The 24,777-nt window shown below is 41.2% G+C and overlaps 1 protein-coding gene across 1 annotated transcript; it reads left to right on the top strand.

The window, feature by feature from the left end:
- The first annotated feature begins 5,250 nt into the window (after window positions 1-5,250).
- On the top strand, window positions 5,251-14,468 carry LOC139324416 (vomeronasal type-2 receptor 26-like). Its single transcript, XM_070954130.1, has 3 exons — window positions 5,251-5,398; window positions 10,822-10,908; window positions 13,567-14,468. The coding sequence occupies exons 1-3, from the start codon at window positions 5,251-5,253 to the stop codon at window positions 14,466-14,468; spliced, it is 1,137 nt and encodes a 378-aa protein (XP_070810231.1).
- The last annotated feature ends 10,309 nt before the right edge of the window (window positions 14,469-24,777 follow it).

Below are 24,777 nucleotides of genomic sequence, written 5' to 3'. Positions count from 1 at the left end.
TTTCCCAGTGGACCGCATGTTCACAAGAATAAACATAATAGATAGCATGTACCAGTGGTGAATTCCAATTTTTTTTACTAGCAGTTCTGTGGGCATGGCTTGGTGGGTGTGGCAGGGGAAAGATATTGCAAAATGCCCAATCCCTCCCCCACTCCTGGGGGAAGGATATTGCAAAATCTCCATTCCCACCCCACTCTGGGGCTAGCCAGATGTCATATTTGCCGGTTCTCCAAACTGCTCCGAACACCATTTTGCTGAAATATTTTATATCGATATATCGATGTTTTCTAGGTAACTTTACTGTGGAGGTTGTAATAAAATAAATCACAATATGAAGGATATTTTTACTTTCTCAGAAAAGTCTATGATTTCATAGTGTCTTGTGTTGATTCAGGAAAACTACTAGATTTTGATTTCAAGAAATTTCCTAAGTTACTTTCTATTATGAAAATGTTGCTTTCTTACATTGCTTTTAATGGTATTCTTTTACTTTTTCTGGTCTACAAGGAAATTATTGCATCAGAGTTAACCCAAGAATAATTACCTACTCAATAATTATGAACTTTGGATTGGTCTGCAGCTTCTTTAGGTCTGTGGAGAATTCTCAGCTCTGTTAATGTTTTTACAGTTCAAAGTAAGAAAAAAAAGAGAAGCTTAAATATCCCCATAACACTTCAGAATTGGGATGATACAGAGAGAAACTGTATTAAGAGGTTAGTCAGAGATATTTTGCTCCTTGACTTAGGATATGTAACTTGAGGCTATACATTAATGGGCCCTATGGAGAAATGTTCTTTTACACAGATATCTTTATTCATGATGATAATATTCAGATTATTGGTTCTAGGGCCTTTTCCTATGTCTGTCAGCAGGCTTCCGGCGCAAAAATGCCCCGGATCCCAGCCCATTAATATCTTTCATAAATATTTTCAGCCAGGAGACAGGATCATTGGTGGCATCTCCTCACAGTCGTTCATTTATATTGAGACAATGGAATTCAGAAGACACCCATTCCAGGACTTAATTTTAAACCCTGTGTAAGTAGCTATATTTATTATTTTTTTTAGAATAGAATAGAATTCTTTATTGGCGAAGTGTGATTGGACACACGAGGAATTTGTCTTAGGCGTTTATGCCCTCACTGTACATAAGGAGAATAAAATACGTTCATCGAGAATAAAAAGATACAACACTTAGTGATAGTCAAGGTTACTAATAAGTTATAAAATCGTACTAGGAAACAAATAAAAACAATATAATTGAAAGATACAAGCATATAAATGGGAAGAGGTAGATACTAGTGAGGAAGAGAAGAATAATAGTAATACAGTCTTAGTAAATTATTTGACAGTGTTGTGGGAATTAGTTGTTAAGCAGAGTGATGGCATTTAGGAAAAAACTGTCCTTCTGTCTAGTTGTTTTGGTGTGCAGTGCCCTATTGTGTCTTTTTGAGGGTAGAAGTTGAAACAATTTATGGCCAGCATGTGAGAGGTCTGTAGATATTTTCACAGCCCTCTTTTTGACTTGTGCAGTATACAGGTCCTCAAGGGAAGAATGGAAGAATGTAATTTTAAAATTACATACAGGTTGAACCTTGTTAAAGAGAAGATCCATTCTCGAAGTTAGAAGGATTTTTCTAACAGTGAGAATAATTAATCAATGGAACAGAATTGTGGGAGTTTCATTACTGAAGGTTTTCAAAAACAGACTGGATAACCATTTGACCAAGACCTCCTGCCTTGAGACAGAGGTTGGACATTAAGGTCATTCCCTGCCCTTTGATTCTATGTATATTCTCTAATAGCCAAAACACCTTTTACCCCAGAAATAATTTAGGGATTACTTTAATAATAATGAACATAAGCATTCATAGTAAAAACTACTACGCATTGTAAGTCTATTATACACTTCTCCTTCTCAAACAATTGCACAGAGAATACTGCAATACTATTTCTCTTTTTTATTCCAGGTTACTGACTCAAAGCTATCAGCAAGTCTTAGCTTTGGTTTTTGCTGTAAAGGAAATTAATGAAAATCCCCAGTTCTTACCCAACATCAGTTTAGGCTTCAGTATCTATAATGACTATTTTAATCCAAGATACACCTACCTAGCTGCAATTGAACTTCTCTCCACTCCAAATAGATTCATCCCAAACTATAAGTGTCATCTTCATAATGATTTGGTAGCTGCCATAGGGGGACCAAGTTCTACTGAGTTTCTTGATAGGGCTACCATCATGACACCTTACAAGATGGTGCAAGTAAGTTCTTTGTCACACACAAAAAAGAGGAATGTACTTAGGAGTACGTACTGGGTCTCCAACAATTCAGTTCATGCAATAGACTTTTCATATGTGACTCAAAATAAAGTTAGGTTGGATGATTTCAGCTGAAGTTTGGAACAAGGAGTTCAAATATAGTGAGTCTAAAGGTTCCCCTAACAAACATGTGCTAGTCATTCCCGACTCTAAGGGGCAGTGCTCATCTCTGTTTCAAAGCTGAAGATCCAGCGCTGTCCGAAGATATCTCTGTGGTCATGTGGCCAGCATGACTGAATGCCAAAGGTGCATGGAACGCTGTTACCTTCCAACCAAAGGTGGTCCCTATTTTTGCACTTGCATTTTTGACGTGCTTTCGAACTGCTAGGTTGGTAGAAGCTGGGACAAGTAACAGGAGTTCACCCGGTTAAGCAGCACCAGGGATTCAAACTGCTGAACTGCCGACCTTTCGATCGACAAGCTCAGCGTCTGAGTCACTGAGCCACTGCGTCCCTTGTAGTGAGTGTAGTAATGCAAAAAGGATAGAGGAAGAGTCTCAATTCACACTAGATCTAATTGTTTTCCTTTCTCATTTCCTTCTGTGGTCTAGGTTGCATATAGCTCTGCTCCAGAGATCAATGTTCAAACCCAATCTCCTTTCTTTTATTGGATGTTGCCAAATGCAAGCCATCAGTACAAAGGACTTCTCCAGCTCTTTCTGAATTTTGGTTGGACCTGGATTGGGGTGTTTTACCTTGACGTTGGCAACATAGCAGAGATCTTGTTGAGGAATGTGGTTCCCATGTTTTCCAAAAAAGGAATCTGCTTTGAATTCATGCAAAATATGCCGTCTGATTTTGTGAGTGATGATGAAGAATATAACCAAAAGGTACATGGCATTTTGAACATAGTCTTCAACAGTACAACTAATACAGTCCTGTTTCATGGTGAATTTCAGAGTATGATAAATTTAAGATTTTTACTGCACTTCATGGAATTTAGTAATGTGGATTATAATGCAAAAGTCTGGGTGATGACTGCAGATGTAGACTTTTCCTCAGTCATCTTTCAAAGGGGTTGGAAAGTGGATTTCATTCATGGAACTCTGTCCCTTTCCATTCAATCAATGGAGGTCTTAGGATTCCAACAGTTTGTTCAAAGGAGAAACCCAGCTTTGAATAAAGGAGATGGCTTTTTAACAGAATTCTGGCAACAGACATTTAATTGTATGCTCCCAACATCCTCTACAGAGGAAGAGGATGAGACAATGTGCAGTGGGGAAGAGAAACTGGAAACTCTCCCTGCAAATGTATTTGAAACCAGCATGACTGCCCACAGCTACAGTGTCTACAATGCTGTCTATGCAATTGCACATGCTTTGCATAGTCTGTACTCTTTCCAAGGCCAACAAAGGGCAATGAGGAGGCAGAAAGTCCTCAGTCAAGACTCATGGAAGGTGAGTAGACTACTTAGAATAGGAATGTCAGACTCAATTTCATTAAAGGCTACATCAGGATTGTGTTTGACCTTGGGGGGCTGGGGTGGGCATGGCCAGGGTGGGTGTGGATATTTTGTGTCGGGGGTGCCTGTGTTGGCCAGAGTGCTCTGCCAGCAAAAACGGGCTCCCAAGCTCTGCTTTGACAGCCTCCTGCAACCCTCTGCCAGGAAAAATGGAGCTTGGGAGAGCCACCCACGGCCCTCCCGAGCTCTGTTTTTGGCTGTTATGCCTTCCTGCAACCCTCCGCCACAGAAAACAGAGCTCAGGAGTGCCACTTGCAGCCCTCACAAGCTCCGTTTTCAGCTGTGATGGCTTTCTGCAAACCTCTGCCAGTGAAAACAAAGCTAGGGAGGGCCGCACGCAGCCCTCACAAGCTCCCTTTTCGCTGGCAGAGGTACTGTAGGCTGGTCCTTTGGCAGCCCCGCAGGCCAGATCTAAGCATCCCATGGGCCAGATTCCACCACCGGGTCTTGAGTTGACACCCCTGACTTAGGACATTTCAGCAGATGTAGTTCATTGTTTAAGATGCAGAGTTGTCTATCAGCCTTTCATTTTAAGCTTATTGCGTATATTTTCCCCTTTTAGAAACTTCTATTGTTTGTCTGATCTAGCTACAACTGTTAGCTACAACGCATTTGGGGATCACCTGCTGTCTGCTCTATGCTTTGTGGTTGATTTTCTACATGATGTCAACTTTCCTTTCATACTGTTCAGAAAACTTGGCTTCGTTTCTTAAATATCTCATTATTATCCAAATTCTAGTGTCACTTAATAATATATTTATTTTATTTGTGGAGTTCACTTTCATATTATCCATTTGTAGTGATTTATCGGAAGCAATTAAATTACATCCTTCTTTTGTCCTGAAAAAAAACCAAAACCCTATGAATTGTAGACTGTTGGGGGCAATATGCTATTTAGTATACTGTCTTTGGTGTAAGCCGCCCAGGGTCCTCGGAGAGTGGACGGCATAGAAATATGAATAATAAATAAATAATAAATAAATGTTTAGCTTAGCAAAGACAGACCTGGCAATTGCTGCAATATAGAGACCACGAGTTATCCTTTAGATAAATGATTCTCTGATTAATTGAATTCCATGCATTAAGTGAAATATTTTTTATTAGGAAACAATATCTGCAATCTTATTCAGGAGGGGGGAGTGGACCTGGCAGGTATCACGGAGACTGGTTGGGCCAGGAGGGGGGAGTGCCCCTCGTAGATATGTGTCCACCAGGCTTCGGTGCATTCCATCAGCCGAGAGCTCAGGGCAGGGGCAGGGGTGTGGCGGTTATTATAAAGGAAGGTCTTGATCTGAGGGAGACCACTGTGCCACAGATAGCCGGATGTGAGTCCCTTTTTGTGAAGTGGGGCTGTGGAGTACAGATGGGCTTGTTGATCATGTACCTGGCTCCCTGACGCGTGGCAACGGCCCTGCTGGAGCTGCTCAACATCATAGCTGAGGTGGTGGTTGGTACCCCCAGACTTCTAGTCATGGGGGATTTCAACCTGCCATCCATTGGCGAAACGTCTGAGGTGGCTCAAGAGTTCATGGCTTCCATGATGGCCATGGACCTTACTCAGTTAATTCATGACCCTACTCACACGGGTGGATACACTCTGGATTTAGTTTTTGTCTCTGGTCAGTGGTCGAGTGGCCTTAATACAGGGGATATAGTCATCGAACCCTTGTCATGGTCTGACCACTCGCTCCTTCGACTAGACTTTCTAACCGCTGCACCCCGCTGCAGGGAGGCGGAACTGACTAGGTGGTTCTGCCCCAGGCGCCTGATGGATCTGATAGGTTCCAGATGGAGCTTGGGCCATTTCCTGACACTCTGGCTCATGACTCGGCTGAAGACCTAGTGGCCGCCTGGGACAGTGCGGCCGCTGGGGCTTTGGACCGCATCGTGCCTTTGCGGCCTCTGACCTGGCACCAAACTCACCTAGCTGCTTGGTTCTCCGAGAAGCTGAGGGAGATGAAGTGCCAGAAAAGACACCTGGAGAATAGTTGGAGGACCAGCCGCTCCGAATCCAACCGAACACTGGTGAGGTCTCATATTAAGACCTACCTAGTGGTGATAAAAGCAGCAAAATCTAGCTATTTTGCCACTCTTATCGCATCATCAGATAATCGCCCAGCTGCCCTGTTTAGGGTGACCCGCTCCCTCCTCCATCTGGAAGCGCGGGATGATCCCTTGCAGGGTTGAGCTGAGGACTTTGTGCAGTATCTGCATGACAAGATCGCTCAGATTCGGGAAGGCCTGACCTCTGACTGGGTAAATCCAGACGGGATGACTGGGCAGGTCTTGAGAATGTTATCTGGGAGGAGTTTGATCCTGTGGCTCCCGAGGACGTGGACAGGATCCTGGGATGGCTGAACGCGACCACATGTTTATTGGACCCGTGTCCCTCCTGGTTGGTGCTGGCTTCCCGGGAAGTTATATGAGGCTGGCTCCAGAGGATTGTTAATGCCTCTCTGGGTGAGGTTGTCTTGCCGGCCGCTTTGAAAGAAGCGGTGGTGAGGCCCCTCCTCAAGAAGCCCTCTCTGGATCCAGCTGTTTTGGTTAACTATCGTCCAGTCTCCAACCTTCGCTTCGTTGCGAAGGTTGTTGAGAGTGTGGTGGCGCGGCAGTTTCCCCAGTACCTGGATGAAGCTGTCTATCTGGACCTGCTCCAGTCTGGCTTCCGGCCTGGGCACAGCACGAAAACGGCATTGGTCGCATTGGTGGATGATCTCTGGAGGGCTCGGGATAGGGGTTGCTCCTCTATCCTGGTCCTGTTAGATCTCTCAGCAGCTTTTGATACCATCAACCATGGTATCATGTTGCACCGGTTGAAGGGGCTGGGGGTGGGGGGCACCATTCTGCAGTGGTTCTCCTCCTACCTCTCTGACCGGTCACAATCTGAGTTGACAGGGGGGCAGCGGTCGACCCCGAGGCACCTTGCTTGTGGGGTGCCACAAGGGTCAGTCCTCTCACCCCTTCTGTTCAACATTTATGTAAAGCCGCTGGGTGAGATCATCTGTGGCTTTTGGGTGGAGTTCCATCAGTACGCTGACGACACTCAGCTGTACATCTCCACCCCAGGCCATCCCAACGATGCCCTTGAAGTGATGTCCCAGTGCCTGGAAGCCGTGCGGGCCTGGATGGGGAGAAACAGGCTCCAACTCAACCCTTCCAAGACCGAGTGGCTGTGGCTTCCAGCATCCCGATATAGCCAGCTGGTGCCATCGCTGCTATTGGGGGCGAATCATTGGCCCCCACGGAGAGGGCTCACAACTTAGGCGTCCTCCTGGATGCACAGCTGTCTTTAGAAGAGCATATGACGGCCGTGGCCAGGGGGGCTTTCTATCAGGTTCGCCTGATACGCCAGTTGCGTCCCTTTCTGGATCAGGACTCCCTACGCACAGTCACTCAAGCACTCGTCATTTCCCGCCTGGACTACTGCAATGCTCTCTACATGGGGCTCCCCTTGGGATCCACCCGGAGGCTACAGTTGGTCCAGAATGCGGCCGCGCAGGGGATTATGGGAGCAATGGGGCGCTCCCATGTGACACCTCTCCTGCGCGAGCTGCACTGGCTTCCTGTGGTCTTCCGGGTGCGCTTCAAGGTGTTGGTGATCACCTTTAAAGCGCTCCATGGCTTAGGGCCGGGGTATTTGCGAGACTGCCTTCTGCAGCCAATAGCCTCCCACCGGCTGGTTCGCTCGCACAGAGAGGGCCTCCTCAGGGTGCCGTCGGCCAGACAGTGCCGGCTGGCGACCCCCAGGGGGAGAGCCTTCTCTGTGGCGGCACCAGCCCTCTGGAACGACCTACCCCCTGAGATACGCACGATTTCAGACTTTTCGTCGGGCCCTAAAAACACACTTATTCCATCTAGCTGGGCTGGCTTGATCCCGTCCTCTCAGTTTTAATTGATTCGGTTTTAATTTGGGTTGTTTTAAATTATTTGGGCCAAAATTATTTAATTGTTTTTAAATTGTTTTTTAAATTTTGTATACAATGTTTTATTTTGGCTGTGCACCGCCCTGAGTCCTGCGGGAGAAGGGTGGTATAGAAATACAATACAATAAAATAAATAAATAAATAAATAAATAAATAAATAAATAAATAAATAAATAAATAAATATGACTGCTTTAAAATGTTCCTTTGCAATTTATGAAAACTGCATGTTACCTCTCTAGAAAATGATGCTTTATTTGGCTAATTTGTATATTATGTCATTCACTAGTAATAAAATGTATGGTTCTGCAATATACAGCACTTGCTAATAATATACACAAGCTATAATTGAAATCATACCTGAATTATTACTTTTAATTATGTTACTGACTGTGTATAAACTGATTTAATGCTTCGTTTGCTAAACTGTTAATATCCATTACAGTAGCCTACTGAAAGTTTTGAGGGATGCTTCAATACAATATGGATGCTGATCTAATTAAATGCATTTCCATCATTTTAACTTTTTCATCCCCCTTTTTTAAAGCTCCACCACTTTCTGCAAAGCGTATCATTTAATAGCAGTACTGGAGAGAAGATTTCTTTTGATAACAATGGAGAAATGGTTGCAGGATTTGGTGTTATAAACTGGATCACATTTCCAAACCAGACGTTTTTTAGAGTCAAAGTTGGAGAGATAGAACCAGGAATGGATTCCGACAGACTGTTGACTGTTTCTGAAGAGAAGATCATTTGGCCCAACCAGTTTAATCAGGTGAGGTTCATCTCATTTCAAAATATGTTGGTTCCATTTTATTCTGGCTATTGTTGAATATTCTGGTTCATAACTCAGTAGAGAGCTACCTGTTCCCCACATTCTAAAGTCTGTGCTTCTGAACCCTTTTTAAATTTTTGCTTTGTAAATGTCCTATTGTAGAGCAACCATGATTTTAATTTCAGTTCCAACATTCTGTCTCTCCCTCTCTCTCTCTCTCTATCAGTGTGTGTGTGTGTGTGTGTGTGTGTGTGTGTGTGTGTCTGTCTGTCTGTCTGTCTGTCTGTCTCTCTCTCTCTCTCTCTCTCTCTCTCTCTCTCACACACACACACACACACACACACACACACACACACACACACACACATATTATAGTAAAATATTAATTGATCTTCCCTGAAGTACACCTTCATGATTTTAGGTTTCACTAAGACTCAGGAAAAATCTATTAGAATTTGTGGTGTGAGTTATAAACCATTGTATCTCTCTCTGTATGAATTTTCTACATTTCCGTAAACTTAGAAAATTCCATTTCTTTAACAGAAGGACATTTAAAGGTGGATCTCCCAAAATTTAATAATCTTTCTGTGCACATTTTCTTTATCTCAATTTAATAATCTGGGATTGTACAACCATATGGCTGAGCAAAATTGAGCCAATACCAGTCCTTCCCTCCAAGTTGGCTAATTACCATCTCTAAAAATGTTAGGGATAATAAATCAGTATATATATATATTTAGTGATTGCACTAATTTTGAAATCATTCTCCATTATGGAGGCATTTCTAGTGGCATCTTGGATATATTATTTTCTTATTTTCCAATCAAAGTTAACTCCCTCCTGATGCCTGTAGAAAATACATCCCACAGACACTCTGAAATGGTTTGTACTAATTTTGACTTATTCCAAATTGCATATTTGTTGCTCTTTTAGACAGTGACACTGCTAGGACAGAATGATTTTAGGTTTCACTAAGATTCAGGAAAATCTATTAGAATTTGTGGTGTGAGTGATAAAACATTGTCTTTCTTTCTGCATTAATTTTCTACAATTCCCCAAACTTAGAAAATTCAATTTCTTTAACAGAAAGACATTTAAAGATAGATCTCCCAAAATTTAACAATCTTAAAGTGAATAAAGATTTCTTGCATATTTTCTTCATCTCAATTTAATAATCTGGGATTGTACCACATGGCTGAGCAAAACTGAGCAAATACCAGTTCTTCTCTCCAAGTTGGATAATGAGTACCATCTCTAAAAATGTTAGGGATTATCATAAAAAATCACTATATATATTTTTAGTGATCGCACTAATTTTGAAATCATTCTCCATTATGTAGGGATTTATAGTGGCATCTTGGATATATTCTTTTCTTATTTTTCAATCAAAGTTAACTCAATCTTGATGACTGAAGAGAATACATCCCACAGACTTCTGAAATGGTTTCTACTAATGTTGACTTATTCCAAATTGCATATTTGTTGCTCTTTTAGGCAGTGACACTGCTAGGACAGAATTGGACAGAGAAATTAAGCCCATACACAACAGTGTTGGATAAAATGAGCACAAAATATTGATTATTATATTCTGAATCTTAAAATTATGTACTTTGCTTTGCTTTTAATTTATATGCCGCCCTTCTCCGGAGACTCAGGGAGGCTTACAATGCGTTAAGCAATAGCCTTCATACTTTTGTATATTTATACAAAGTCAGTTTATTGCCCCCACAATCTGGGTCCTCATTTCACCTACCTTAGAAAGGATGGAAGGCTGAGTCAACCTTGAGCCTTGGCGAGATTCGAACCCTGCAGTAATTGCAAGCAGCAGATGTTAATAACAGTGCTTTTAGTCCACTGTACTACAGGCTCATAAACTGGGTGACACCTAATTATTCTTAGTGTAAATTCCGCACTTTAGGCTAAATGAGATATTGAATAAATGCATACATAAAGAACTAAAATCAAAATGTAATGGAAATACACCAGTATTATAGTTAAAAAAGAACAAGACCTTATATTCATTATAAGTTGAGCTTGATTCTAGAGGGTTCTAAACTGACTAAAACAATAAATATGATGTCCTAAATTTGGTTTCAGCTAGAGTCATTAGAATATTCTGGAAAACCATTTCCTTCTATGTTTGATGACAGATGACAGTTCGGATTTCAGTTTTATGTTCACACGTCAGGTTTTCCTCTCAGAGAATGGAGAACTGCCATGCATTCCCAGATATCTATAAACTTTACAAATACAGAATTTGAAAGTTATTTTCTACATAACAAACTATCTTTTTCATTCTTGCAAAGGAACGGCCTCTTTCACTCTGTAATGAAAAATGCCATCCAGGTTACAGAAAGACCAAAATTGAAGGACTATCATTTTGCTGCTATGACTGCACTCTATGTCCAAAGGGGAAAATTTCAGACCAGACAGGTAAAAAGAGGAATTGGGGGGGGGAGCAAGAAAGAGTAGAGAGGAAGGAAAGGAAGGAAGGAAGGGAGGGAGGGAGGGAGGGAGGGAGGGAGGGAGAGAGAGAGAGAGAGAGAGAGAGAGAGAGAGAGAGAGAGAGAGAGAGAGGGTGGGTGAGTGAGTGAGTGAGTGAGTGAGTGGGAGTGAGTGAGGGAAACATTTGATACAGGGACACTGGATGCTGGCAGAGATTTTCTTATATTTTCTCAATTCAACAAGAAACTGGATTATAAAAATAGGAGTAGGGAAAAATCAATTTACAAAAGCAATTCTAGTACTTAGAAAAAGCGTTCAAAGGTGAAGTTGATTATGCATAGGTAGGGATTCTCCTTTACTACATGTGCAGAAGCAGAGGTCAGACAGTAACCTTACAAAGATGCTTTTACTTCTATTCCTAGAATGTGTAGATCTTGAATTGGGCTAAATTGTCGCTTCTCTCTCTGTGATTGTAAAGATTTAACAGGCCAGTAATTCACAGCTCCCTTCCCCATAACACCTCAGTCAAGAGGGGCTAGGAGTTCCAGTCCCTAAATGTGGTGATAAGATGGAGGAATAGCAAGAAACTGATACAAATCTTGAAAGATGGAGTCTTTGGTATGGGAATTACTGGCTATAACCTTGGGGATATCCTTGCCCTAGGAATTGAAGACTGGCCACTTTAAATGGTGTTTCATGCTCCCAAAAAGAATAGACATGTAGTTTTGATATTCTGTTACATTTATTGATGCTACTGGAGGAACAAATAATTGCTATGGCCAGGAGCATCTATTGACAGCTATTTTTTGGTATGCCAATCAGCATTATTACCATTGTTCAGACCCTAACGTATGACTCTAATGTGCTCCATTTGGGTCTTGTTATCCAATGGATTCAAAAGATGTAGACAATGAGGACCAGATTTTTGTGTGGATAGCTGTTCAATGAACTGTGGTGGTGCAGTGCTTAGAATGAAGTATTGCAGGCTAACTCTGCCCACAGACAGAAGTTCGATCCTGACGAGCTAAAGTTGACTCAGACTTCCATCCTTCTGAAGTTGTTAAAATGGCAACCCAGATTGTTGGGGAAATATGCTGACTCTGTAAACCACTTAGAGATGGCTGTAAAGCACTATGAAATGATATTTAAATCTAAGTGCTATTGCTATTTCTATGATCGTGCAGTTAAGTATTGTACCTTCACTCTTGAACTGATAAAAGGTACCTGGAGAAAGTTTTCTCCTCCTCTTATTGTTAATCTTATTCTGACCTAAACATTTTTACACATAAATGTATTCAGTGGAGGGATTCAGCTGGTTCGGGCCAGTTCAGGCGAACTAGTAGTTAAATTGCTAGCTGCCCCCGCCCCATCCAGGAGTCCCCACGCACCCTATTTTGGCTCCCAGGTAAGTGCAGGGACTAGGCCCAAAATGAGGCATGGGGTGTTCCACCCCCGTGGCCCGTTTTCAGTCCCAGAAGACTTCAGGACGGACTACTAGACCCAAAGTCTAGGGGGGGGCAGCTCATCCCCCCTTGTGGTCCATTTTTGCTCCCAGAAGGCTGGAGGGAGGCCTCCTAGATCCCAAATAGGGCATGGGGGTGGCACATCCACCCTCCCATGGCACATTTTTGCTCCCAGGGGGGTGCAGGAAGCCAAGTGCTGCCTGTCACACTCCCTGGCCACATCCACCATGGACACGCCCACCTAGCTGGTCATTAGGGCAGAGAACCAGTTGTTAAATTATTTGAATCCCACCACTGAAAGTATTGGAATAAGCCCCTCAACCTTCTATTCAATGATTCAAATTTTATTTATTTATTTATTTATTTACTTATTTCTTTACTTACTGATTTATTTATTTATTCATTTATTTATTTCTTCATTTGTTCATTCATTATTTATGGATTTATGGATTTATGGATTTATGGATTTATGGATTTATGGATTTATGGATTTATTGATTTAACTTACATGCCAGGCATATCACCTCCAGGTGATCTAGATAGCTTATAATCAATAGAAACAATATGAACTATTAAAACAATACATAGTAAAATTGCTTTGAAATTGACAAAAATGGAAGGAAGGGAGTAGTATGCGCAAAGGGAGAGGGTTGAGTCTTAACTTAGTTTATTAATCATCTCCAGAATGAGATGCCTCCATACAGTGCGCAGGTTCTACATTTTCTACAATTCAGACAGATTCACCTGGAATATCTCAATGATTCTTGGAAATTTCATTTCCATTGAAGAACTAACTGAAGAAGAAGTATCAATTCCAAAAGATATATGCACACACAAACATATAGATCACATATTTCAGTATAATTAGGAAAATACTAATATTGACCAGAGAAATTATTAAGATCAATACCAAGAAGGAAGGGAGGGAAGGAGAGAGGAAGGTATACAACTATAATTTATCTAAGATAAATATACTGGTATGTAATACAAAATAAAAGGCTTTCCTAGCAATATTTGACAACAATGTGAACTTTAGTATGAAACCTAGGCCAAGAACAATTAGTTTCATTGAAGTTCAATCATAACAGTTACTAACATGGTTTATATTCATACCATCATCTACAAAAAGAACTCCAAGCTTTCTGGTATATTTTGATTTAAATATAAACATTTGGTTTTCCAGATATGGATGATTGCTTCCAGTGCCCAGAAGATCAGTATCCAAACAACAACCAGGATTTATGCGTGCCAAAGCATGTAACTTACCTATCCTTCAAAGAACTATTGGGGGCCGGCTTAGCTACATCAGCTCTTGTGCTTTCTTTTATCACAATACTGGTGTTAGGAATCTTCTTGACTTACCACAACACTCCCATCGTCAAAGCCAACAACCGCAGCCTCTCCTACACCCTCCTCATTTCCCTCCTCCTCTCCTTCCTTTGTTCTCTGCTTTTCATCGGTCGACCCTTGAAGGTGACCTGTCTCCTTCGACAGACTGCTTTTGGAATCATCTTCTCAGTGGCTGTTTCTTGCATGTTGGCCAAAACCATCATTGTGGTTCTTGCTTTCATGGCCACCAAACCAGGATCAAGGATGAGGACATGGGTTGGGAAAAGACTGGCCCTTTTCATTGTTCTTTCCTGTTCTCTTGTTCAAAGTACCTTTTGTACTGTATGGCTTGGAACTTCTCCCCCCTTCCCAGATGTTGATATGTGGTCCATAAGTAGTGAAATAATTATAGAATGTAATGAAGGATCTGTTGCAATGTTTTATTCTGTTTTAGGGTTTATGGGTTTTCTGGCTATAGTCAGTTTTATTGCAGCTTTCTTAGCTAGGAAGCTACCAGACACATTTCAGGAAACCAAGTCAATTACTTTCAGCATGCTGGTGTTTTGCAGTGTCTGGTTGTCCTTTGTGCCTGCCTACATAAGCACCAAAGGAAAATACACAACAGCTGTGGAGATCTTTGCCATCTTGGCCTCTAGTGCTGGGCTCCTGGCTTTTATCTTTTTCCCAAAATGTTACATCATTATAATTAGACCAGATCTTAATAAAAGGGAGCAATTAACAAAAAGAGTGAATTAAACTATTTTATCAAAATAAAATCTCCACTGGTGGAAATACAATGGCACCAATCATTTAAATTCTACCTGACGTCATAACGCTAGATAAATAGGAGAATGTATGGACTAATTGGTAAAAAAAAATACTTTGAATTATAGTTTGAAAGAACATTTTTATAAAATGGTGTATCCTTGGTATTTGACTCAAGATAGATTAGCAAAAATGTATAGATGGACTTCTAACAAGTGTTGGAAATGTAAGAGACAATGGGTTATATAGTTTTATGAGAGACTAGAAGTCATTTGTGGACTTCTACAAGTTACATAGAGTTAAATACACATTAAATAACAAATGGTTAACAGAAAGATTTGAAAATTAGTGTAATGTTTTAGCTAACCTGTTCACCATATATACATACATATATGAGAAAGAGAGAGAGGAAGGGAGGGAGGGAGGGAGAAAGAGAGTAATGTTGGGTCAATCTGATTATCAGATAGATATCTCTTCATCTGGAATATTTGTTTATATAATATAGTTTTCTTCTTAAATAAAATATAGGTATACAAGTATAGCAATAAAATAAAATAAATAAAAATAAAAATAAGGAAGAGGATGTTTATAATTATTTGTAGACCCATTATGTAAGGGGAGGAGAATTCATCAGGTGCTTTTATTTTATTTTCAGCATCCAGCTGGGTGGGATTTTTAATGTTCAATGTTAGATATTTGGGTCATTTTTATTTTTATTCTCTTTTTTTGTAATTTTTTTTTATTTTTTAGACAAACAAACATTTAATACATCAGTCATTCCTTCCATGTGACATCTTGGTGTTATCTCCGAAGATTCTTCTTTTTGTTTTTCTTCTGTCTTCATTTTCGCCCATTACAGCAATTCATCACTAACACAATATTCTAGTCATAATATTTTTATACATAACTATAAATTTAATTATTTGTATCTCCTTTCTAACAAATGATTCCATTTCTTAAAATATTCTGACTCTTCTCTTTCTTTAATCATCAAAGTCAATCTGTTCATTTCTGCACAATCTAGAATTTTTTTAATTACTTCTTCTTCCAAAGGTATTTTCTCTGCTTTCCAATTTTGTGCATAAACAATCCTTGCAGCTGTTATTACATGTATAATCAAATAAATATTTTCTTTACTATTTTTTTCAGAGAGGATACCCAATAGGAACAGCTCTGGTTTAAATTCAATATGTTGCTGTCTCATTTCTTCCAGCCATATCTTAATTTTATTCCAATAGTTTTTAGCTTCTGAACATGTCCACCACATATGGTAATATGACTCAGGTAACTTTTGACATTTCCAACATTTGGCTGATTTATCTTTAAACATTTTTGCCAGTTTCTCAGGTGGCATGTGCCATCTATAAAACATTTTATATTGATTTTCCTTATATGTAGTAGACATAGTTAATTTATAATTCCTTTCCCATAATTGTTGCTGTCAGCCTCTGACTTTCTGCTTTGGCTGCCATAAGAAATGGGGGAGGGAAAAGAGGAGGGGGAGGGAAGCAAGCTGGTGGATTGAAGAAACGAAACCTAAGCACCGAAGTGGCTATCGGGTCAACCGTCATCGCATTCCTGATTGATGACGATGCCAGACGTGCATCCACCTGACCTCTGGGAGATCTTTGGATTGGGTGATTGATGATGAACAGTGGGAGGGGATGCTTTCTATATGCAACTTTCACGCCTTTTGCTTCAGTTTCAGCTTTCTTAGATTACATTTATTTCATTTTCCAGTAAAAGTACATTACTCTATAAAATATGGAGTTTGGCTCATGCTTTCCTGGACTTTGAAGGAAGCAAGCCTGACATTAAGCTGAAACTCACTTCAGTCATCCTGGAAAACCACCAAGGGGACGGTAACTCAGATCATGTCAGATCAGGGAACTGAGGAAACGCAAATGGGAGCATCGGGGTCAGCAATGCCTCCATTTCAAACAGAGGAAGAAACTGCCGAATGGTTGAGAAGACTCCGACTCCCAGAGGAGACTGAGGAAACCAGATGGTCAAAAGGAGTAGGAAGGCTGCCGGACTGGGGAGAGACCCCCCCAGGGTGTAATCAGCTCCAGACCACGTAAGGGGGAGGCAGTGTGGCTGCAGGAAGAAAAGGAGAAACTCATGCTGGCACAGGCAGCGCAACTACTCCGTGATGTTGAAGAAAGCCAAAAAACCGTGAGTTTTATGGGTTCCCTGTGGAGAAGGGAGGAGTTGGCCCCAGAGGGAAGTCGGAAGAAACAGCTTGTGGGGGAGAAGATGAGGAAGCTGAGGAAAGAATATCTCAGGCTTCAGAGGCTCGAATGAGGGATGCAACAGGTCAGGGACCCCCAGCCTTGCAGGCTCCTCCCTGCAGACGTAAAAAACCAAAAATCCCCCCCCCATCCGGGAAATATGATGGAAATCCAAAGACCTTGGGTTATTTTTTGACTCAAGTATGGAACCACATGCAAGATTGGGGGGAAGACTATTTGTCAGACGCTGCTTGAGTGAGATGCGTCACGAGCGTATTAGAGGGAGTCGCAGCTGAATGGATGGTGGTCCTCCACAATAATGACTCCCCTTTGCTAAGAAACTACAACCAATTCATGGGAGTTCTTACGAGGCGTTTTGAAGACCACCTAGCCGAATGGAAAGCGAGACTTAGAATGAAAAGCATCCAGCAAGGTCAGAGATCAGTGGCAGAATATACCCAAGAATTCTGCGAGCTGGCACCCTACATGACAGGGTGATCAGAAGCAGCTCTACTGGAGAGTTTCAAAGATGGGCTGAATGAAGAGTTATACAAGGATTGTAGAGGCCGGGGGGTTCCCGAAGATTTGCAGAGTTGGTATATAGCAGCTGAGGATGTGGAAATCGAGCTGGCCAGAAGCCGACTCCGAGGGGGGCGTGCTGGAGACCCATCATCCTCCTTTTACCGTAAGGGAGCACCTAAAATGGCCGAAAGGAAGGCGGAATTCAAACCAAAGTCAAAGCCTTTCACCTGTTTCAAATGTGGGGAAGAAGGACATCGGGCTGCCGAATGTTTCTCCAAACCAGTACCTAAGACCACCGGGTTGGGACCCAGGAAGGCCAACAAAACACCTGGAAAAACCCACAGCACTGCCTTGAAAGGAGAAGTCGTTGAGTTCACTCCCCGAAACAAGGGTGAGTTGACAGCGGGACGGACTCCGACTCCGACTCCAATGATCTGGTGAGTCACACCGAGGACCCCATGCTCATCCCCGTAGAAATAAGGGTGCCATCCACAGGGACACAAGCACAGATATTAGCCCTACTAGACTCTGGGTGCACCAGGTGCATAATCAGCCCGAAAGTGGTGGAGAAGATGGGCCTGAGATTAAAAACGCTAAAAAGGCCTATTGCGTTCTGTCAGTTGGACGGATCTATTGCAGGAGGGGGCCCAGCCAGTTTTGTGACTGAACTCATTGAAATGCAGCTGGGGGATCATGTAGAAAATCTCAGATTCATTGTGGCCCCTGGCATGGAACGACCCCTCATACTTGGACTGCCTTGGCTCCGCAGATGGAACCCCTGATTAATTGGAAAACCGGGATCCTGCATATTCGCACCGGAAAACCGAGATTAGAGAGGGAACCCCCCCCCAGAAGATAGATCAGGACCCGAAACTGTGGAAATGGCAGTAGGCCACATTGAAGGAGAGGAAAAGATTCCTAAAGAATATTGGGATCTCCGTGAAGTTTTTAGTGAAAAGGCCTCGGATGTACTGCCCCCCCACAGGGCTACAGACTGTACCATTGAAATACTCCCTGGTGTGAAATTTCCTAAGCCAAAAATCTACCCCATGACCCCTTGAGAATTAGGGGAATTGCGAAACTTTATTGATAAAAATCTAGAACGGGGGTTTATTAAACCTGCCAAACCCAAAGTGGCGGCACCGGTGTTTTTCCGAGAAAAGAAGGATGGTTCCTTTCGCTTGGTAGTTGATTATAGGAACCTAAATGCAATTTGTGTAGAGAACGTTTACCCCCTACCACTCATGAAGGACATGCTATCTCACTTAGGAAAGGGAAAAATCTTCACCAAACTTGACTTACGAGAAACTTACTACCGAGTGAGAATTAAAAAGGGAGATGAGTGGAAAACAGCATTTAGCTGTCGACTTGGATGTTTCCAGTTTAAAGTACTCCCATTTGGACTACAGGGAGATCCTGCGGTATTCATGCAATTGATTAATGAAGTACTGCATGAGCACCTGTTTAAGGGGGTTCTGGTCTACTTGGACAACATTCTTATCTACTCAGAGAACATGGACGATCACGTAAAATTGGTGCGAACGGTTCTGAAAAAACTCAGGGCTGCTGAACTATATGCCAAACTTTCTAAGTGCGAGTTTCATCAAAGTAAAATTGACTGTCTTGGATATCACATATCACATGAGGGGATAGAGATGGACCCTGGGAAGGTTCAGGCCATATTGGAATGGGCTGCCCCACGCACCCGCAAACAGTTACAAAGTTTCCTGGGATTTGCAAATTTCTATAGACAGTTTATCCCCTCATTTGCCAAAATAGCTCTGCCTATAACAAATCTTCTGAAAACTAAGGGTGAGGCAAAACCAAGGCCCTCACAACCTCTTGAATGGACTATGGACTGTCAAGCAGCTTTTGAAAAATTGAAATGACTGTTTGCTGCTGAGCCGGTCCTCAAACATCCAGACATGGAAGAGCCTTTTGTAGTACAAGCAGACGTGAGCGACATGGCTGTGGGAGCAGTGCTTTTGCAAAAGAACACAGAAGGGGAATTACAACCCTGTGCTTATACGTCCCGTAAATTATCAGAAAACGAGAGGAGATGGGCCATATGGAAAAAGGAAGCTTTTGTGGTTCGATGGGCATTGTTAACGTGGAGACAATTTCTGGAAGGAGCAAAGCACCCATTTGAAGTTTGGACTGATCACAAAAATCTGGAGGCATTGAAAACACCACGTAAACTGTCACCTAAGCAAGCTCGTTGGGCCCAGCATTTTAACCATTTTAATTTTACCATATGCTACATTCCTGGTGGAAAGAATTTCATGGTGGATGCCCTCTCCAGAATGCCTCAATACAACAGTCTTGGTAGTGGTTCAACCCATCATCCCCTCCACACAACTGGCAGCGCCCGTGACTACCAGAGCTCAGGCGAGGGCTGATCCAGCTTTCTCAGACGACCTGCTACAGAAATTACAAGAAGCCTTAAAAACTGATGAATGGTTTAAAACCCATTCAAATGAATGCACTCTTCGTGATGGTCTAGCTTGGATTGGGGCTAAATTGTATGTTCCCGAGAGTTTAAGACTAACAGTATTACAATACGCTCATGATGCCAAGGCAGCCGGACGCTTTGGATTTGTTAAAACTCTACACCTTGTTAAAAGACAGTTTTGGTGGCCTGCCCTCAAAACGACATAGAAGCATACGTGGCTAGTTGTCCGGTGTGTGCCTCAGCTAAAAGACCTCTGGGAAAGCCACCTGGGTTGCTGCAGAGTGTGGCAAGACCGGATGCTCCTTGGAAGGAAATATCCATGGATTTTATTGTGGACTTACCAGAAAGTGAAGGGTGCACAGTCATTTGGGCAGTAACGGATTTGTTTTCCAAACAAGTACATTTCATCCCCTGCTCTAAAATCCCTTCTGCAAAAACTCTTGCAAAACTATTTATTCGTCATATTTACAGATTACATGGAGCTCCAAAACATATAATTTCGGATAGGGGTGTACAATTTACTTCCAAATTTTGGAAGGAGTTTTTAAAATTAATAGGCTTCGCCCAAGGACTAAGCTCCGCCCACCACCCTCAAACCAATGGGGCCTGTGAGAGAACCAATGCTGTGTTAGAACAGTACCTGAGATGTTATGTAAATTACCAGCAAGACAACTGGGTGGATTTATTGCCTTTTGCGGAGGTGTCATACAACAACTCTATCCATAGCAGCACTGGTCCCCGGCACATGTGTATAAAGTGGGTGACAGGGTTTATCTCTCCACCTAATACTTACAGACTTCACAAAAATCAAAAAAGCTTGGACCCAAGTATGTGGGTCCTTTCCGAGTCACTAGATTTATTAATCCAGTCACAGTTGAATTGGAATTGCCAAAAACTTTGAGACAGATACACCCTGTGTTTCATGTTAGTTTGTTGAAACCAGAACACTTGTCACTTTTATGACCGGAACAAGACTCCCCTCCTGTTCCCATACTGATAGAGGGGGAGCAACATTTCGAAGTCAAAGAAATTTTAGACTCTAGGAAGCACCACGGTAGGGTGCAATATTTGGTGGCCTGGAAACATTTCCCGCTGTCTCAAGCTGAGTGGGTGAACAAACGTGATGTCCGTGCGCCAAAGAAAGTGCAGTTGTTTCATAACAAATACCCTGATAAGCCTTAATGTCTATTTTGCAATCTTTTTCTCCCTTCCCTTCTTATTCCCTATTTAGGACTAACGTCTTTTTCCTGGAGGGGCTGAATGTCAGCCTCCGACTTTCTGCTTTGGCTGCCATAAGAAACGGGGGAGGGAAAAGAGGAGGGGGAGGGAAGCAAGCTGGTGGATTGAAGAAACGAAACCTAAGCACCGAAGTGGCTATCGGGTCAACCGTCATCGCGTTCCTGATTGATGACGATGCCAGACGTGCATCCACCTGACTTCTGGGAGACCTTTGGATTGGGTGATTGATGATGAACAGTGGGAGGGGATGCTTTCTATATGCAACTTTCACGCCTTTTGCTTCAGTTTCAGCTTTCTTAGATTGTGTTCATTTCATTTTCCAGTAAAAGTACATTGCTCTATAAAATATGGAGTTTGGCTCATTCTTTCCTGGACTTTGAAGGAAGCAAGCCTGACATTTGCCATTTTTCTGGATCAATTGAATATCCAAAATTTTTATCGGTACTGTCTGGAATAGAAATAATAATCTTGGTAATATATTCATCTTTATTATTGCAATCCATCCCATAAGTCAGTGGTTCTCAACCTTCCTAATGCCACGACCCTTTAATACAGTTTCTCATGTTGTGGTGACCCCCAACCAGGGGTGGGTTCTAATTTTTTTTACTACCGGTTCTGTGGGTGTGGCTTATTTTGTGGGTGTGGCTTGGAGGTCATGTGACTGAGTGGACGTGGCTAGTGGTCATGTGACTATATGTATAGGGACTACTCAGAGGGCTGAAAAAAGTCATTTCTGACAGGTCCTCGCACTTTTGACTGGTCCTCACACTTATGACCATCCTCACATTTATGCCTGTGCAGCATTCTTAACAACCATGTCACTCATTTCACTACTACTTCTCTTCAACATGGTATAAGATAGGGCAAAAAACGTAAAATGTGAGGACAGTCGTAAGTTCGAGGACTGGTCAAAAGTGCGAGGACCAGTCAAAAATAACTTTTTCAGCCCTCTGAGTAGTCCATATGCATAAAAGGATACAGCAATAGAGAGGGATGAAGGAAGGGAAGGGAAATTAGAGTAGGAGTGAAGGTAAGAGAGGGAGGAAGAGAGGCGGAGAAGGAGAAAGAAAGAGGAAGTAGGGAGAAGAAGAAGGGGGGGAAGAGAAAGTAAGTAAGAAAGAAAAGACAGAGGTGGTAGGTTTGAGGAGAAAGATTGCTGTACAATAAAAAAGATGAAAGGGAAGAAAACCAACCCCAAACAAATATTAAGATATTAAGATAAAGAATGAATTGTTAAACTTTAAAGAATAAAAAGAGAACAAATAGCAATAAATAGCAATAATTAGAAACACACATACAAACATACAACGTATTTTCTTTGAACAGAGTATTTGGCCAGTTCACAAATTTAAACAGTTGTAGGAGGTTAGCACCCACCCCTTTCCTAGAAGAATGAAATATTTTGGGAAATATTAAAAAGGCAGAATATTATATTTTCCTGTATGAGAAATGGAGAAGCATATTTTACAGACAAAGCAACTCCCACCTTTCTGCCCCCCACCCTTTGTTAATGGGCCAGAGGCAGAAAGTCAATCCTTTGTCAAAGGACATTTGCAAAACAATAGCAACAGAAACTAACACAATGGGCCCCATCAAGCCATGTGATCCTGTCCACCATTAAACCATCTTTCCAAGCAGTCTCCATGTTTCCAGTGTCTTTTTCCCCACTTGGAGCAGAACCCAGAAGGATATTTCTTCCAACACAGTATTTAGTCATTTCAATTAAATTTACAATTTTTATATTTCCTTTTTACCATATTTATTCCTCATCTATTTTTTTAAAAAACCAATATTACCCTTCATCCTCATCTCTAATCTTAATCAAATTCAATTTTTCCCTTCTATTCTATATTATACCCCTTCCCATTGTCATCTATTTTTATATCCATCCTTACATTGGTTAATTATGTAATACAGTTGTTTAATACAAATTCAACATTTTAATATAAATCAATTAGTTATATAACTACCTTTTTTGTATATTAATCAATATGAACATGAATATTCCAATTATTTCCATGCAATCCAATTTCTTACAAATCAATTAATTATATTTACCAATAATAATAAACCAAATAATTTCTCCCATATATTCCTCCAAACCACAACTTAACCATTTCTGCTTTCAACACAATATGCAATTAATAGTATCTCAATTATTACAATTCCCTAGTTAAATAGAGCTTTTTTTCTTCTGTGATTTAAAATCTTGAACCTCCTCTTGCCCTAAATTTGCAGTTTGCACCTACCTTTTTTGGTGAGGAAAAAGAAAAAGAAATCTCTCTGCCTCATTTTGTCACGTTGCAGCCAAGACCCTGCTTATTTTCAATTTTGCTTTTTCAGCATAGCTAGGGGGAAAAAATCTGCTCCAGGAATTTACCTCTTTGCAGCTAGCTAGCAACAGAGCCCTCCGCAAAACAGCTGAGAGTAGGGTGGCTCTTTGAAGCCCGGCAGCAAGAATTTAAAGTTTTTTTCCCCTCTAGCCATTAGCTGGGACTCCGGAGGCAGCAATAGATTGGGAGTGGGTGGGGTAAGCGAACGGCGACCGGGCGATCCAGCAGAGGCAGAGGGTGAGGGTGAGTGAAGGCATGGGGGGGTGAGAGAGGGCTTTGGCGACCCCCATGAAATGGCCATTCGAACCCCAAAGGGGTCGCGACCCCCAGGTTGAGAACCGCTGCCATAAGTGATAATTGAAGATTCTTCCGCTTCTCCAAATCTTTCTCAATTTGGTGTTTTAGTCTATAATAATTGTATTTTTTTACCATTACGCATCTTGAGGTTAAATATACTCCAAGGTATTTAACTCTTTTCACCATTTGTATATCTAAATTCTCTTTTATCTCTCTTTTTTGTTTTTCTGTAATATTTTTCACCAAATTTTTTGTTTTATTTTTATTTATTTTCAAGCCAGACACCTTTCCATATCCCTCTACTTGTTCTAGTAATTTAGGGCCTGTTATTTGTGGTTCCTCTATGATGAATACTAAATCATCTGCAAAAGCTTGCAATTCATACTCCTGTTTTTTAATTTCCATCCCTTTTATCTCTTCATTTCATCTAATGTTTCTATTTAAAACTTCTAAAGTCAAAATAAACATCAATGGTGATAGAGGACATCCTTGTCTAGTACCTTTCATGATATTGACATTTTCTGTCATTTCTCCATTCATCATTATCTTACAGATTGTCTGTCATAAACCGTTTTTATAGTATTTATAAATCTCTCCCCAAAATTCATTCTCTGCAATTGTTTTATCATAAATTGCCAGTTCACATTATCAAAAGCTTTTTGTGCATTCAAAAAGGCCATTTGCTTTTCTGAGTGTGTCTCATAATATTCCAAAGTATTCAAAATTATCCTCATATTGTCTCTAATTTGCCTTTTTGGTAAAAATCCATTTTGATCCATATGAATATATTCATTTAATGTTTTTTTCAACCTATTTGCCATTATTATTGAAGCAAAAATCTTGTAATCCACATTTAACAACGAAATTGGTCTATAATTTTTTATCAGTTGTAAATCTGTGTCCTCTTTAGGTATAAGTGTTACATATGCCCCACCCCATGAGTCTGGCATTCTTGCTTCATTAAAAGTTTATTAAATAATTCCAACATTACATTACTCATCACTTCTTGTAATATTTTGTATAATTCAGCTGGTAAACCGTCCGGTCCTGGTGCTTTCCCACTTTGTTGTCTTTTTATTGCTTCTGTTAATTCCAACATTGTTATTCTTTCTTCTAACATTCCCTTATATTGTTCTGTTATTTTAGTTAAGTCTGATTTTTCCAAATAACTTATTATCTCTTCCTCCAGAATCTTCTCTTGAAAATAAAGTTTTTCATAATATTTT

Source organism: Pituophis catenifer, unplaced genomic scaffold (assembly GCF_029215685.1).
Source record: "Pituophis catenifer annectens isolate HBS135680 unplaced genomic scaffold, rPitCat1.0.hap2 SCAF_15, whole genome shotgun sequence".
Classification (NCBI taxonomy): domain Eukaryota; kingdom Metazoa; phylum Chordata; class Lepidosauria; order Squamata; family Colubridae; genus Pituophis; species Pituophis catenifer.
The sequence above is the reverse complement of the archived record's forward strand: the minus strand, read 5'-3'. Positions and strand labels throughout refer to the sequence as shown.